We start from the raw sequence: 16260 nt of genomic DNA on the forward strand, positions 1-16260 counted from the left end.
TTAAAAACTTCCAATTTAGTCCCCAAATTTTCACCAATTACTCAATTAAAACCTCAATTCCCAATTAAATATTATTTTAAAATTTTCGGGTTGTTACAATTCTCCCCCTCTACAAGAAATTTCGTCCTCGAAATTTACCTTATGAAAACAGATAAGGAAATTGAATCTCCATTGACTCCATTGTCTCCCAAGTAGCTTCTGAGGGGCTACGATTACTCCACTGAACTTTGACCATTGGAATACGCCTATTCCGAAGAATTCGCTCATCCCTCTCTAAAACCTGAACAGGCTCCTCCTCATATGACAAATCAGGTCTCAGCTCTACCTCATCAACCTGAATGATGTGATATGGATCTGGACGGTATCGCCTCAACATAGATACATGAAAAACATCATGAATACGACTGAGCTGGGAAGGCAGCTCAAGCTGATAAGCAACAGGTCCGACTTTCTTCAGAATACGATACGGCCCAATAAATCGCGGACTCAGTTTACCTTTACGTCCAAATCTCAATACCTTCTTCCATGGAGATACCTTAAGAAAAACCTGATCTCCAACCTGAAACTCGATATCCTTACGTCGCTTATCTGCGTATGACTTCTGCCTATCAAATGCCTCCCTTAAGCGATCACGGATCAGTCTAACAGTATCTTCAGTCTCTCGTACCAAGTCTGGACCCAAAGTTTTTCTATCATGCAACTCTGTCCAACATATAGGAGTACGACATCTACGTCCATACAGAGCCTCATACGGTGCCATGCGAATACTTGCCTGATAACTATTATTGTAAGCAAACTCAGCTAATGGCAAGAAATCTTCCCAACTACCACGAAAATCAATCACACAACCCCGTAACATATCCTCCAACACCTGAATCACTCGCTCAGACTGTCCATCAGTTTGAGGATGAAAAGCTGTACTGAAATTCAAACGAGTACCCAGAGCCTCATGCAAAGCTTTCCAGAACCTAGAAGTGAATCTCGGATCTCGGTCAGATATGATAGACAATGGAACACCATGAAGTCTAACGATCTCAGAAATGTACAACTTAGCCAGTTTATCCAGAGAATAATTAACCCGAATAGGGATAAAGTGCGCTGACTTGGTGAGTCGATCAACAATCACCCAGATAGAATCCTTTTTGGAAGGAGTTAGAGGAAAACCAGTAACGAAGTCCATCGTAATACGCTCCCATTTCCACTCAGGAATCTTAATTGACTGTAACAATCCAGACGGATGCTAGTGCTCTGCCTTAACCTGCTGACAAGTCAAACACTTTGCCACAAAATCTGAAATATTCTTCTTCATACCAGTCCAAAAGTAGCGCTCTTTGAGATTATTGTACATTTTGTCCCCACCAGGATGCATAGCATAAGGACTATTATGAGCCTCCTGAAGAATAATCCGTCTCAACTCATCATCTTTAGGGACGCAGTAACGACCGTGAAAACACAAAATACCATCCTGATCCACAGTATACTCCGAACTCGATCCATGCTTAACTTGTTCAATAATGGGAAGCAACGAGCTATCAAGGAGTTGTTTGGCCTTAATCTCCTCGGCCAAAGTAGGTTTAACCTGTAACTCTGCTAACAAGCTATTATCATCAAATAAGCTCAAGTTGGCAAATAAGGCTCTAAGATCTGATATCGCCTTACGGCTCAAGGCGTCTGCTACTACATTAGCCTTCCCTGGATGATATTCTATCTCAAAATCATAGTCCTTTAAAAGCTCCAACCAGCGACGCTGTCTCAAATTCAATTCTTTCTGAGTAAGCAGATACTTCAGACTCTTATGATCAGTATAGATATAACACTTCTCTCCGTAGAGGTAGTGTCTCCAGATCTTTAAAGCAAAAACCACAGCAGCTAATTCCAGATCGTGAGTAGGATAGTTACGCTCATGCGGCCTTAACTGACGTGACGCATAAGCGACAACTTTCCTATCTTGCATCAAAACACATCCTAATCCAGAATGAGAAGCATCACTGTAGACAGAAAAATCCTTCCCAGATTCAGGCTGAATCAACACTGGGGCTTGAGTTAGAACAGTCTTCAATTTCTCAAAGCTAGCTTGTTGGTCCTCAGACCAGACAAATGGAACATCTTTCCTCAATAGTTTCGTTAGAGGAGCAGCAATAAGGGAGAACCCCTCAACGAAACGACGGTAGTAACCAGCTAAGCCCAAGAAACTACGGATCTCAGAGACGTTTCTGGGTTGCTTCCAGTTCATAATAGCCTCCACTTTGCTCGGATCCACCTGAATACCATTAGCAGAGACGATATGTCCAAGAAAAGTCACTTCGCTGAGCCAGAATTCACACTTGCTTAACTTAGCGTATAGCTTATTCTCCCTTAGTGTCTGTAGAACAATACTTAAATGCTCCTCATGTTCTGCCTCACTTCTAGAATACACCAATATGTCATCAATGAATACAACTACAAACTGGTCTAAATAAGGTCGAAACACCCTATGCATCAGATCCATAAAAGCAGCAGGGGCATTAGTTAACCCGAATGACATCACTAAAAACTCATAGTGCCCATATCGAGTACGGAAAGCAGTCTTCGGAATATCCGAATTTTTCACTTTGAGTTGATAATAACCAGATCTTAAGTCTATCTTTGAAAAGATAGAAGCCCCTCGAAATTGGTCAAATAGATCGTCGATTCTGGGCAGAGGATATTTATTTTTAACAGTAAGCTTGTTTAGTTTTCTATAATCAATACAGAGTCTCAATGTCCCATCTTTCTTCTTGACAAAGAGAACTGGAGCTCCCCACGGTGATACACTGGGTCGGATAAATCCCCTGTCCAACAACTCCTGGAGTTGGATTTTCAATTCTTTAAGCTCTTTTGGGGCCATACGATAAGGAGCCATTGAAACCGGGGTGGAACCAGAATAGACTTCAATCACAAACTCGACTTCTCTATCTGGAGGTAATCCAGGCAACTCCTCGGGAAAAACATCGGGAAATTCCTTGACAATTCGGATGCTTTCAATATCGGATTGCGATCTCCTAGTGTCCAAAATATAAGCAAGAAACGCTTCGGAACCCTTCCTGATCATCTTCTCCGCTACCAAGGCAGACACAACATTCGTCAGAAATCCACGTCGTTCCCCAATCATTACAATCTTTCGATTATCTGGGGTCTTCAGAACGGCTCTCTTAGTCTCAAATTCAATATTTACTCGATGTTTGTCCAACCAATCTACGCCAAGAATCAAATCGAACTCTTCAAAGGGTAACTCCATCAGGTCAGCCAGAAAAATCTCCCCATTGATCTCTATAGGGCACTCTCTAAAAATACGATCCAACACGATGGATTGGCCTAAGGGACTTTGAACTATCACTGAACACTCAGTATTCTCAACAGGAATATTTAGACCCTCAGAAACGGAATGTGATACATAGGAATTTGTAGAGCCACTATCAAACAATGCAAAGTATGGAACTGAATGAATAGTAACAGTACCTGCAGTCACATTAGGCCCATCTCGATCTTGTCGAAGTCTAGCAGTGTAAACCAATGCAGGTTGTCTGGCCTCAGATCTGATTGGACCCCTACTCTGAGATGCTCGGCCTCTATTAGCCGATCCAGGTGCTCTCTCCTGAATACGTCCCCGTGCTGGAGTCTGAACTGTACTATGAGAACTAGCGGGAGTACGAGCTGGTGTCTGAACAGAATGAGGTATCTCCGGACAATCCTTCAAATAATGGTCACCAGACCCACATTTATAACAAGTGCCCAATTTCTTCCTACATTCTCCAAAGTGATTTTTCCCACAATAATCACATGTTGGAAAGGGTTGCGACCCAAAAGAACCACCATATCTAGAAGGCTGAACTGTTGAAGCACCAGATGCAACAGGTCTGACACTTGCACCGCCTCTCTGAAAAGAATCACCCCTGCCTCTCTTGCTAGGATGTGCAGAAGAATTAACAGAACCAGAAGGCCTCCTGAATCGATTCTGGGCTCGATCATTATCTCTCTTGTGCTCTATACCCAATCGCTCTATTTCCTCAGCAGTCTTGGCTATCTCAACCAGGGCGTCAAAATTTCTCTCTCGGTGGTAGCGACTCGACTTCTGATCTCATACCTGAGTCCATTTTCGAACCTCAAGCATCGATCTGTCTCAGTGTCCACAAGTCCAGGAGCATATCGGCTCAATCGGATGAATTCAACCTCATAATCCATAACAGACATATTACCCTGTTCTAGATTCTGAAACTCCTGGCGTCGTTCCTGCAGATATCTCTCTCCGATGTAGCGACTCCGGAAGCGCGTCTTGAAAAGATCCCATGTTAATTGGTTCCTCGGAATACTACCAGAAATGGATTGCCACCATCTGAAGCTTTCTTTCTTCAACATAGTTAGGGCCCCCTTTAACTTTTGCTCAGGTCTGAGGTCCATCTCATCCATAATCCTCTCTGTGTCCTCCAGCCAGTACTCAGCGTCTGTCGGAGGTCCACCAGTAATACCCTCAAATGGTACTACACCAGCAGCAACCAGAGAATTTGAAATCTCCACTGCAGTCATGTTACTAGGGGCTCTAGCAGCTCTCTGAAACATGCGGAAGATAACTCTATTAATGACGTCTTCATTCATCTCTGTATCCTCATCTTCAGTGACGGGAGGGTCTCTCACGGGAGTAAACTGATCATCATGAGAAAGAGTCGGATCTACTTGCGGAACAGGAGGATCACGTGCTGACATCGGATCGTCTATCGTAACAGAAGGTCGAGTGACTCGCCCTCTACCACGTCCATGTCCTGTCCTACGACCTCTAGCAGCATTCATCGTTGGATCTATAAGGCTCTACAGAAAGAATTTGAAATATGTGTCAGATTAGCATCAGGGATCTCGAGAAAACTTTAAATCATAACATAAGGTGACATTTTTTTTATTTCTTAAAAATCCAAAATTTAGGACCCATATACAGTCCGAGTGTTTAAAACCGAAGGCTCTGATACCACCAAATGTAACCCCCTAGACCCGGTCTGTGAGTTAGACCCAAACCTAAGTGGTCACATATCCCATTCAGAGGTTTTTTTTTTTTTATATATATAACTTATAGAACGTTAAATATAATATAGAACATAATATTAATAATACAGATATGTCCAAAACGATAATAAAATACATGTCACCAAACATAACCGAAAAACATACAGAAATATATGTTCGTACAAAATAAAATAGTTGATTTCTCCTGATGCCAAATCTGCTAGCTTACGGTCTGCTGTTATCTGAAAAAGGTTAAAATTTACAGAATGAGCTAAAAAGCCCAGTGTGTTCCATACAGCATACAAAAAACATATTAATAAGATATTATCAATAAAAATCGATTTATGCAACATGTTTTTTTTTTTAATATGAACACTACCCCCATCCGTCACGAACAAATTGTGTAGGTTCCCATAACCATACACCCCGTCACGACCAGTAAGGCCCTGAGCACAAAGCCGAGGAGCCTGCAATATTTTCTTCCTCCAACAATTCTTTTCCCCCCCAATGACAGTAATAAACAAATATGTATTCGAGTAAAAATGGTGATTAATCCATTAAAACATGAAAATGGATCATGCTTAAAAATCATATACAGAAATACGGTAATCAGATGTCGGTAACCATTATTCAGAAATCAGATATCATGTATCATGTCATAACAATATTTTGAATAATCACCATTCTGAAATAATTCAAATAATATTTTAAAACAGTAAAACAACACTGTCAGGAAACACACCTGTCACACTCTGAGAAATCGGATAGGGAATCCTACTATTGGGTTTGTCGATCACTTTCTGCTGCAGCGCTAGATCCTACGAATTAGAAAAATCCATATTGGAATCCTAATATAAATAATCTAAATATTATTTAAATAATATACGAAAACCTACGGGTAATTCTCGTAGTACGCGGTTCAGGCTGATCTAACGAACGGATAATACCGGACCTAATTGATCCTTGCTCAGGTGAAACACGAGTACCTTCATAAAATATTTTATTGAGTAAATCCTTGACCAAATCTCATTTAAATAATCAAAATATTAAAATATTAAGCCTTTTGGGTTTACAAGCTTAATTCGGGAATTTCGGGTCAGAATTTGGCAAAACGGACTTCGAAATCAAATTCAGGACGTCGAAAAATATAAAGTATGACCTTCCGAAATTTCGAATTCTTGGTCAAAATTAAAGTCAACGGGGTTGACTGACGATTTGGAGACTTTCGGGTTTGAATTTAGCAAAACGGACCCCAAAAACGGATTCGGAACGTCGAAAACTATCAGGATAGGTATTCTTGGTCGAAAACAAAGGTCGTTTAATAGTTGGTCAAAGCCGGTCAAAGTTCTGGTCAAAGGAGGTCAACAAACTGTCAAACATTTTACCCAAATAGCACCCTTTAAAAACAATTACCGAAATAGCACCCATTTCGAATTAATTCCCAGAATAGCACCAAAACCGAATTAATTCCCAGAATAGCACGGGTCAACGGTCAACGGGTCGGGTCAACGGGTCGGGTCGGGTCGGGTCAACGGGTCGGGTAAACGGGTAAACGGGTCGTGACCGGTCAAACCGGTCAAAACCGGTTCAAAACCGGTTAAACCGGTCAAAATCGGTTTCCAACGTTCACTCGCCTGCGGCGGCGCGTGTGGGCGCGTGCGACGTCTTCCGGGGCTCTAAAAATCACGGAAAAATTTCTAAAAATTATTTTGAGCGATTTCGAGATACTTACAAAGATCGGTTCAAATTTTTGAACGGCGGAGAGCTCGATTTCAACTCGGCCGAATCTTTGACTGATCCACCTCCCCACTCGCCGCCGTCAACGGAGATCGAGGATGACACCGACGGACTCGGAACGGCACAAGGAACACGATGGTGCGGGAGGTGTCGTAAAAGGAGCAACGATCGGCGATGAATTTAGGATTTTCTAAGCGATTGAGCTTAAAAAAACGTCGATGCTTTGACTTGAAATTCACGACGTTTGGCAGCGTTTCGCTTCAATTAAATTGAAGGGTTTGTTCCTCGCTTGATGATGAACACGATGGTGGTTTTAAAATGACGATCGGAATTCGGACGGCGTCGGGATCGTCGTCGGCAGTTGAGGTTGGGAGAGGGAATTTGGGAAGAATTGATTTCTGAAATCAGAAACCAATTCACGTATATAACAGCCCTTACCTAACATTTTAGGGTAAATTCAGGGCTTGGTCCCTGAATTTTCTTTAACTCTTAAACAAGCTTCAAGTTTTAAAAACTTCCAATTTAGTCCCCAAATTTTCACAAATTACTCAATTAAAACCTCAATTCCCAATTAAATATTATTTTAAAATTTTCGGGTTGTTACACAAATCCCGAAGATTACTTCAATCAATTGTTTATATAAATAAGTATCTAATATAAATTAAATATAATGCTACAAAAGCAAATCCCGAAGATTACTTCAATCAATTGTTTATATAAATAAGTATCTAATACAAATTAAATATAATGCTACAAAAGCAAATCCCGAAGATTACTTCAATAAATATATAATATAATTCGGTTTTAATTTTTTTATATAAAGATGGTTTGAACAGAACCAAATTGAATTTAAAAGAATCAAAGAAAAATAAGTATCTAATACAAATTCATTTTGAATCTGTAATAATATAAATTTAAATAAATAAAATATTAAAACTAATAATATTTTTTTATAAATTTAAAATTATATGTTTACACTCGATTTAAGCTTTAAATTTTTTTTTAAGTTGAGTTTAAAAAATAATGACCGGTGAAAAACCTTAAAACTAAACCGAAAATCGCAACTTTTATGCCATTCAATTTTAATTTTAAAAAATTTATAAAATGCAATTTGATTTATATTTTAATGAAAACCCAAACCAAACAGAATACACCACTGCATATAGCTTAATTGCTTGTGCTGAATGTTACCTCATTTAGTCAACAGAGCTCAAGTGCGTAAAATTTTGCACATTTTATGCTATTTTTGTTTGAAAAATAAGCATCACCACCTGCTTTAATTCTATTGGACCAATTCCGAAAATCAAACCATCCAACGCGCATAGGCAACCATGGATTGCAGTATCCTCTTGTTCCCAAAGCTATTACAGATAATAAGGTACTTGAAACTTTAATATCTCCAAATGGTTGAATTTTCCATATCTTCGTGGGTTTGGCAAAAACCCATTCACATTCTATTATTCACGCTATCCACCCAGTCACATGGAAATACCATGATCATATCCCGGCATGGAATATGTACTCTTTAATTATTAACAGTTAGGATAAACTACACATCTGTTAACTAAACTATCACCTCTCTCTTATTTTGATCACCGAATTATATTTTTCTGCAATTTTAGTCACTGACATTTGAGTTTTAATCAAGATGGTCGAATGATATGCTATAAATAACAATTTTAATCTCTGAAAGTTATAAATTTTATCAATTTGATCATAATTTAAAGTGATTTAATAAATTTAGTGATCAATATTTAAAAAAATTATTAATTTAATTCTAATGAAAATTAAACAAAAATAAATGAATTTGAGAGTGTTCAAAACCAAGAGTTGAATAAAGCGAATGATTAGCTATTAGACCAAACCATGTATTTTTTTTTTTAAATATGGATGAATTTAAGAGAGATCGAATGTATAAATCGAGAGACTTCTCAGCCAATTCATGCTCCCTTTGCTTTTCTTTCTGGAGCTGTTGAAGTATCCTTTCTCGCTAGGCATGGGCACGGGGTGGGGTGGGGTGGGGCGGGCCGGGATTTTTGCCGCCCCGACCCCGACCCGAAAATATATATTTAAAATCTAGTCTTGCTAGGGATGAGCATAGGCCGGGTCGAATTTTCAATATATCCGACTCCGACTCGAAAAGTATTACCCTCCACCCGTCACTTGACCCAAAATTTGAACTAAAAACCCGATCTAACCCGACCCGATCAATTTCAGATTTCACCTTTTTTACCTGTTCCCTTATTTTCTCACTTTTTCACTAACCAAACAAAAAACAAACAAAAACAAACATGCATGATAAAAAATAAAACAAACTAAAAACTAAACTATGACATAAATCTGGGATTTTTAACCATAATCTCAAAAATAAACCAAAAAAATAGAAAAAAAATTAATTTAGTACTTGAATCTTCGTGTAGATTGATACTGATTCTTGTAAAAATAAGATAGAAGAGACAATTGTTATTGATTATAGAGAAAATCAAAGTAAATTTCTAAGAAATAAAATGAAAAACAAGTAAAAGAAATAAAGAATGAAAGAAGACTAAAGAAGAAGAAGAATGAAGAAAAAGAAAACAGAGAAGAGAAGAAGGAACGACATAAATGAAATGAAAGAGAAGAATCAAAACCCTAATGGTGCGTTTGATTCACGGAATGTAAGATTACCAGTGAGAATAAAAGATTATCAGAGAATAAGATTACTGGGAATGTTGTATTTTGTGTTTGGTTGGTTTAGCAGGAATGTAAGATTACCGTGTTTGGTTAAAGGAATAAAAGATTATTGGAATGTATATTTTACCAAATTGTCCTTATTATATATTTGTTTTTTTAACAAGTTAGAAAATATTTATATATTTTCTTTAAAAAATTTAAATTCATAAAATTTATATAAGTGTTTTTACAAATTTGAAAATATAAAAAGGTTTAATGAAAGGGTAAAATTTTATTTTAATCCTTGAATTTCATATAACATTTTAATTATAGATTTTTTTTTTGTAAATCTAAAATAATTTAAGGATAAATTTGTAATTTAACCTTCGTAGAATTTTTATTATTCAATGACAAAATAAGGATATTTTTGAAAGAAAAAAATTAAGGGCATTTTAGTCCAAAACGTCGGTAATCCAACAATACCTAAGGAAAGAGAGGTAATGACATTCTCGACAATATACCAAAAAAATCCACTATTGGTAATGTAAGATTACCGGGAATGACATTCCCGGCCAACCTAAGGGTGTGTTTGGTTGGGGGAATGTGAGATTCCTATGGAATGGAATCCACATTCCCCTGTTTGGTTGGCCGCGAAAGTCATTCTCGGTAATCTTACGTTACCAATAGTAGATTTTTTGGGTATATTACCGGGAATGTCATTACCTCCCTTTCCTTAGGTATTGTTGGATTATCGACGTTTTGGACTAAAATACCATTAATTTTTTTGTTCTTTAAAAATATCATTATTCTGTCATTGAATAATAAAAATTCTACGAAGGTTAAATTACAAATTTATCCTTAAACTATTTTAGATTTACAAAAAAAAATCTATATTTAAAATTTTATATGAAGTTCAGGGATTAAAATGAAATTTTACCCTTTCATTAAATATTTTTATATTTTTAATTTTGTAAAAAAATATATAATTTTTATGAATTTAATTTTTTTAAAGAAAATATATAAATATTTTTCAACTTGTTAAAAAACAAATATATAATAAGGACAATTTGGTCAAATATACATTCCAATAATCTTTTATTACTTTAACCAAACACGGTAATCTTACATTCCTACTAAACCAACTAAACACAAAATACAACATTCCCAGTAATCATATTCCCTGGTAATATTTTATTCTCACTGGTAATCTTACATTACGTGAACCAAACGCACCCTAAATAACACACACGCACACGCGCGCACGCACACATACGCAGGCGCGCACGCAAGCATACGCAGGTGCGCATGCGCTCACACACCCACACCTACACTGGATGACATTTTGGTAATTTCAAATATTATTTTATAATAGTACTGGGTCTGGTCAGGTATTTTTAATTCTAAATCCAAACCCGACCTTCTCTCCCATATAACCCGACCCGATTATTTAAAAAACCGATTCTATAGGGTCGGGTCGAAACCAATTGGACTCGGTTCAAAGGCACATCCCTAGTCTCACCCTATTCCAATGAATTTTCAATTTTTTCCGTCCTGATTTTAGATTAAAACTCCGATCCCGACCCAACCAGATCTGAATATATTAATATTTTAAAATAATTAAAATAATATAATTTATAATAATACATTTATAATTATTTATTATATTTTAAACAATTAGATTAATATATTTTATAATAATTTATATTTTAATAATTAAATAATATATTAGTAATATAAAAATAAAATTCTTAATATATATATATATAAAGTAATCAGGTTGGGCCAGATCGGTTTTTAACTTTAAACCCGGTCTCGGCTTGCCCCAAAATTATACTGTATAACTCATCCCGCCCCTACTCAAGCCCCAAAATTTCAAAAAATCATACTCTTATAAAGTCAGGTTAAGTCGAAACGGGTCGGATTCGAGTATTTATACCTTCCCTACTTTCTCCCTTATCCAACTTAGTTAGGCATAAGACAAAAACGGGGATTAACTTCGAGTGTTGATCATACAATTTCCTAAATCGTAAGCTTTAAAATAAACAAACTTAGAGCGTACGTAATGATTTGAAAGTTATGAAGAAGTGTGGCATACGCAAGGGATTTAGTTACTTTAAACATCTTATGAAATATCATTAATCTTGATTTGATCGAGTGATGGGAGAATGCTCCAATTATAGTAAAAATAAACAAAAAAAACTGCTGATAAACTCAAAAGTACCTTTTATTATTATTAGGGTAAACTACTTAAAATACCATCAACGTTTAAGTATTGATTCGTTTATACTATCAACGTTTTAATTTTATCAATTTTAACACTAATGTTTACTTTTAAATATAATTATGTCAGTTCGCCATTAATGGATTAACTGGATGGACCGACGGTGACGTGAAAACGTGTTGTAACATTACTGACATGATTATTTCAATAAAACAATCTCGTTTTGAAGCGACTGGTTTAATGTTTAAAATGCTCAAAACGACCTGAACCCAAAGCTCAAAGCTTCATTTATTGTCTCTCTAATGGAGGTGCTCAAACCCTAAACGCTTTCTTCCTATTGTGTTTCTTAAGCTATTGCTTGTATGAAAAATCCACAAATTTTCCACTAAAAATGAAGCCTTTCTTTGTTTTTTGGACTTGCTTTTTCATCGCCACCATTCTTATTTGTGTTGAAGTTGGTGGCGATTCTCAATTATTGCTCAAGTTTAAAGCGAATTCGCCTAGCCCATCTCTCCTCCAAAACTGTGTTGCTAACACGTACCCTTGTAGCTTCAAATTTACCACTAAAAATGAGGCCTTTCTTGATCTCTCTTTCAACAAGATTTCCGGTGACATTGTGGTTCCTTGGATCCTCCACGCTGGGTGCGGCGAGCTAGAGCTCTTGGACTTGAAAGGGAACAAGATTGATGGTGAAGTAAACGTCGCGAACTGCAAAAATTTGCAGTTTTGGATCTTTCATCGAACAATTTTTCAATTGCGATTCCTTCATTTTGTGACTGCTCGGCCATGAAACATATTGATATCTCCGGAAACAAGTTCTCCGGTGATATAGATCGTGCGATTTCATGTGTGAACATTAGTTTCTTGAATCTATCGAGTAATCAGTTTTCCGATCAGATTCCAGCTTTGCCAACTTCTAATTTGCAGTATCTTTATTTAGCTGAAAACAATTTTCAAGGGGAGATCGAAACTTGTTAAGCTCGATCTCTCTTATAATAATCTCTCTGCCTTGATTATTAGTAGCTTTGGTTCTGACAGTTCTTTGGAATCATTCGATGTGTCTGGTAACAATTTCAGTAGTAAAATCCCCATTAAAATATTCCAGAATATGAGTTCATTGAAGGAGATTGGTTTAGCTTTTAATTATTTCTGTAGTTCGGTGTTTGAATGGGTTTTGTCTCTATGTTGTTTAAAATTTTAGAATAAGTTTTTAGAAGTTTAAAAAAAACATAACAAAAACTCAAGATGATGCCATGGTTAAGATTTAAACCCAAGTTTTATTGGTTTAGACTTGGAATCTCTCAAAACATAATATTTTATCTTAAGTAAAACGACGTCGTTTTGAATATTTTAAGTATTAAATCAATCACGTTAAAATAACGTTATTTTCATGAAGTAACCACGTTAGCAATATCACATGCTATTCTCATGTCATTGTTTCGTTAATCTATTAATGACGGAGTAGCATAGTTATACTTAAAAGTAAAAATTAGTGTTAAAATTGATAAAATTAAAATGTTAATGGTATGAACGAATCAACGTTTAAAGGTTGGTGATAGTTGAAGTAGTTTACCCTTATTATTATTATTATTTTCCTCGCATGTTTTGGTTTTTGAAGGGACGGGCCAGGTTAAATGGCCTAAACCAAGGCAATGACGGAAATAGATTCTTAAAACCTCATTACACGATCAAATATTTCATTGCACCCTAAACACCAGGAGCGAACAAGCCTTCTTCTTCCTTGCTTGCACATTCCCATTTTCTTTTCTTTTTTAAAAAAAAGCAAAATAGCAGGAGGTGGAGGAGGACGCGTTGGCCTGGTGGTTGCGACGCCGGTAACTTAATCTATCGGAACACAGAGTTTTAACAAAATTGCCGAGAGACGAAAGTTATTGATTCGTTTCCCAGAGATGGCTCCTCATTTCTCATCTGATGAAAACGTACCGGGCCACACCACGGCGGTGGCCATCGACAAAGATAAAAATAGCCCACAAGCTGTACGTTGGGCCGTCGAGCATCTTGTCGTCTCCAATCCATTCGTCACCTTGATCCATGTTAAGCATAAAAACCGTCGGTATCCTCTCTCTTACATCATACCCTTAATAAATATCTACAAAAGGCGTTCGTTTTTTTTTCTGATTCATTTTGTCCTTAAATCAACATGCAGAGGGTGACAACGAGTCTGATTATGACGTAAACCAGCTTTTCATTCCTTTTCGCGGCTACTGTGCACGCAAAGGGGTAAGCAGTTATCGTAGAGAACATATGATCAAAGTATAAAATTTCAAAAAATTAAAATCCGATCAAATAAATTTCAAATTCAGATTCAATTGGAGGAGGTTATCCTGGAAGATGCAGATGTCTGCAAAGCACTTCTGGACTACGTTCACAAAAACTTGATTAACAATCTAGTTATTGGTGCAGCAACGAGGAATAGCTTATCAAGGTTAAGTAACGTAATCTTCCTTTTTGATTCAAACAAATCGAGTAAATTGATATAACTTTTTAACAATCAAAGTTTTCAGTTATTTAAATTATAGGAAATCCAAGAATGACATTCCTGCAATCTTGATAAGAAGCGCGCCGGAGTTTTGTTCTGTGTATGTGATTTCCAAAGGTAAGATATTGACTATGCGAACCGCACAGCGGCCTGTTTCGAACACTGCTGCCCCGCCAAAAATGTCGTCCGGAATGCCACCGCATATTCCATCGGATCAACTTGAAGACGAACGAGGCAGGTGCGGTGGGAAAATAGGTTTACATTTCTTACTATTTGATTGAATTGATGATTTACCGTTGTTGTTGACATTGTATCTTTTATATAGACGACAAGTTGTTAGGGGAGAGTCGAGAAATGGAACAGATAGACAGTCAGTTGATAATCCCCCCAAGTTACCTATGCGTGACCGTGACAGACGAAAAAGCTTGCCGGCAAATCTGTCAGGTGACATGGATGCAGCTATGCGAGCGGCTGCGGCACAGCCTTCATCTAGCCAAGATACTTTAGCTATCGATACAGATTTTTTAAACAAAATTCCCCATGGATCTATCGATCTTAATGACCAAAATTTAGATTTTTCTATGGTTTCGGCCACCCCTACTGGGCAACTTCCTCAAAACACAGTAAGAAGAGTTCAGAGAAACTGGGTTTTTTTAAACAGTAAAGCATTGCCTTTTAATGGGCAGATTTGCTAACATTCATGGCCCCTGAAATGCAGCGAGACATCGAAGCTGAAATGAGAAGGTTGAAGCTTGAACTTAAGCAAACCATGGATTTGTACAGCACAGCTTGCAAAGAAGCTCTTACAGCCAAAAGAAAGGTAATCCCTATACCTATATCATCACTATATTCCAAGAATATCAATTTGTGAACATTGTCAATTTTTGGGGGTCCAGGCTGAGGAGCTTCATCAGTGGAAGATGGAGGAGGCACGCAAGTTCGAGGAAGCTAAGCAAGCAGGAGAGGCAGCTCTTGCCATGGCAGAGAAGGAGAAGGCCAAATGCAAAGCTGCCATGGAAGCAGCCGAGGCAGCGCGAAAACTGGCGGAGATGGAAGCACATAGAAGAAGACAAGCAGAGCTTAAAGCCAAGAAGGAGGCTGACGAGAAGACTCGTGCTTTGAGTGTTTTGGCAAAGAATGATGTCCGATACCGAAAATATACCATCGAAGAAATTGAAGAAGCAACTGAAAACTTTGTAGCATCTAATAAGATTGGAGAAGGGGGTTACGGGCCTGTTTTTAAAGGCAAACTCGATCACACTCCGGTTGCCATCAAAGTTCTAAGACCGGACGCTGCTCAAGGAAAGAAACAGTTCCAGCAAGAGGTAAGTCATCATGTCGGAATAGACCAAAATGTTTGCAGGAATGGTTGTCTTAAGCTAATTTGTTGCATAACTACAAACATAATTCAGGTTGAGGTTCTTTGCTGCATGAGACATCCAAACATGGTCCTTCTCCTTGGTGCCTGTCCCGAGTATGGATGCTTGGTATATGAATATATGTTTAATGGAAGCTTAGAGGACAGACTATTTCGAAAGGGAAATACTCCTCCACTTTCATGGAGAAAGCGATTTAACATAGCTGCAGAAATTGCGACTGGCCTTCTATTCCTTCACCAAGCGAAGCCAGAACCACTAGTGCATCGGGACCTCAAGCCGGCTAACATTCTATTAGACCGCAATTACGTGAGCAAAATCGCTGATGTTGGCCTAGCGCGACTAGTACCACCTTCTGTAGCTGACAGTGTGACACAATATCACATGACTTCAGCTGCAGGGACATTCTGTTACATAGATCCTGAATATCAACAAACAGGCATGCTGACAACTAAATCAGACATATATTCCCTCGGAATAATGTTGCTCCAGATTATTACAGCCAAGCCTCCAATGGGTATTGCTCATCATGTTGGAAGGGCCATTGAGAAAGGAACTTTACTTGATGTACTTGATCCAGCTGTGCCAAATTGGCCACTTGAAGAGGCTTTAGCATTTGCTCGATTAGCCCTCAAGTGTGTCGAGCTGAGGAAGAAGGACAGACCCGATCTTGGAACTGTTATAGTGCCGGAACTTAACCGATTAAGAGATTTCGGAATGAGCTCCGACTCTCGTGGTCGCAGTAATAATTGCAGGTAGCCGAT

General features: G+C 37.8%; 1 protein-coding gene across 1 annotated transcript; it reads left to right on the plus strand.

The window, feature by feature from the left end:
* The first annotated feature begins 13506 nt into the window (after positions 1–13506).
* Positions 13507–16260, plus strand: LOC120179782 (U-box domain-containing protein 52-like). Its single transcript, XM_039185273.1, has 8 exons — positions 13507–13690; positions 13788–13861; positions 13945–14066; positions 14146–14358; positions 14446–14743; positions 14839–14940; positions 15017–15445; positions 15533–16260. The coding sequence occupies exons 1-8, from the start codon at positions 13531–13533 to the stop codon at positions 16253–16255; spliced, it is 2121 nt and encodes a 706-aa protein (XP_039041204.1). The 5' UTR covers positions 13507–13530; the 3' UTR covers positions 16256–16260.

This window comes from Hibiscus syriacus, unplaced genomic scaffold, assembly GCF_006381635.1.
Source record: "Hibiscus syriacus cultivar Baekdansim isolate YM2019G1 unplaced genomic scaffold, ASM638163v2 tig00112453_pilon, whole genome shotgun sequence".
In the NCBI taxonomy this organism is placed as follows: domain Eukaryota; kingdom Viridiplantae; phylum Streptophyta; class Magnoliopsida; order Malvales; family Malvaceae; genus Hibiscus; species Hibiscus syriacus.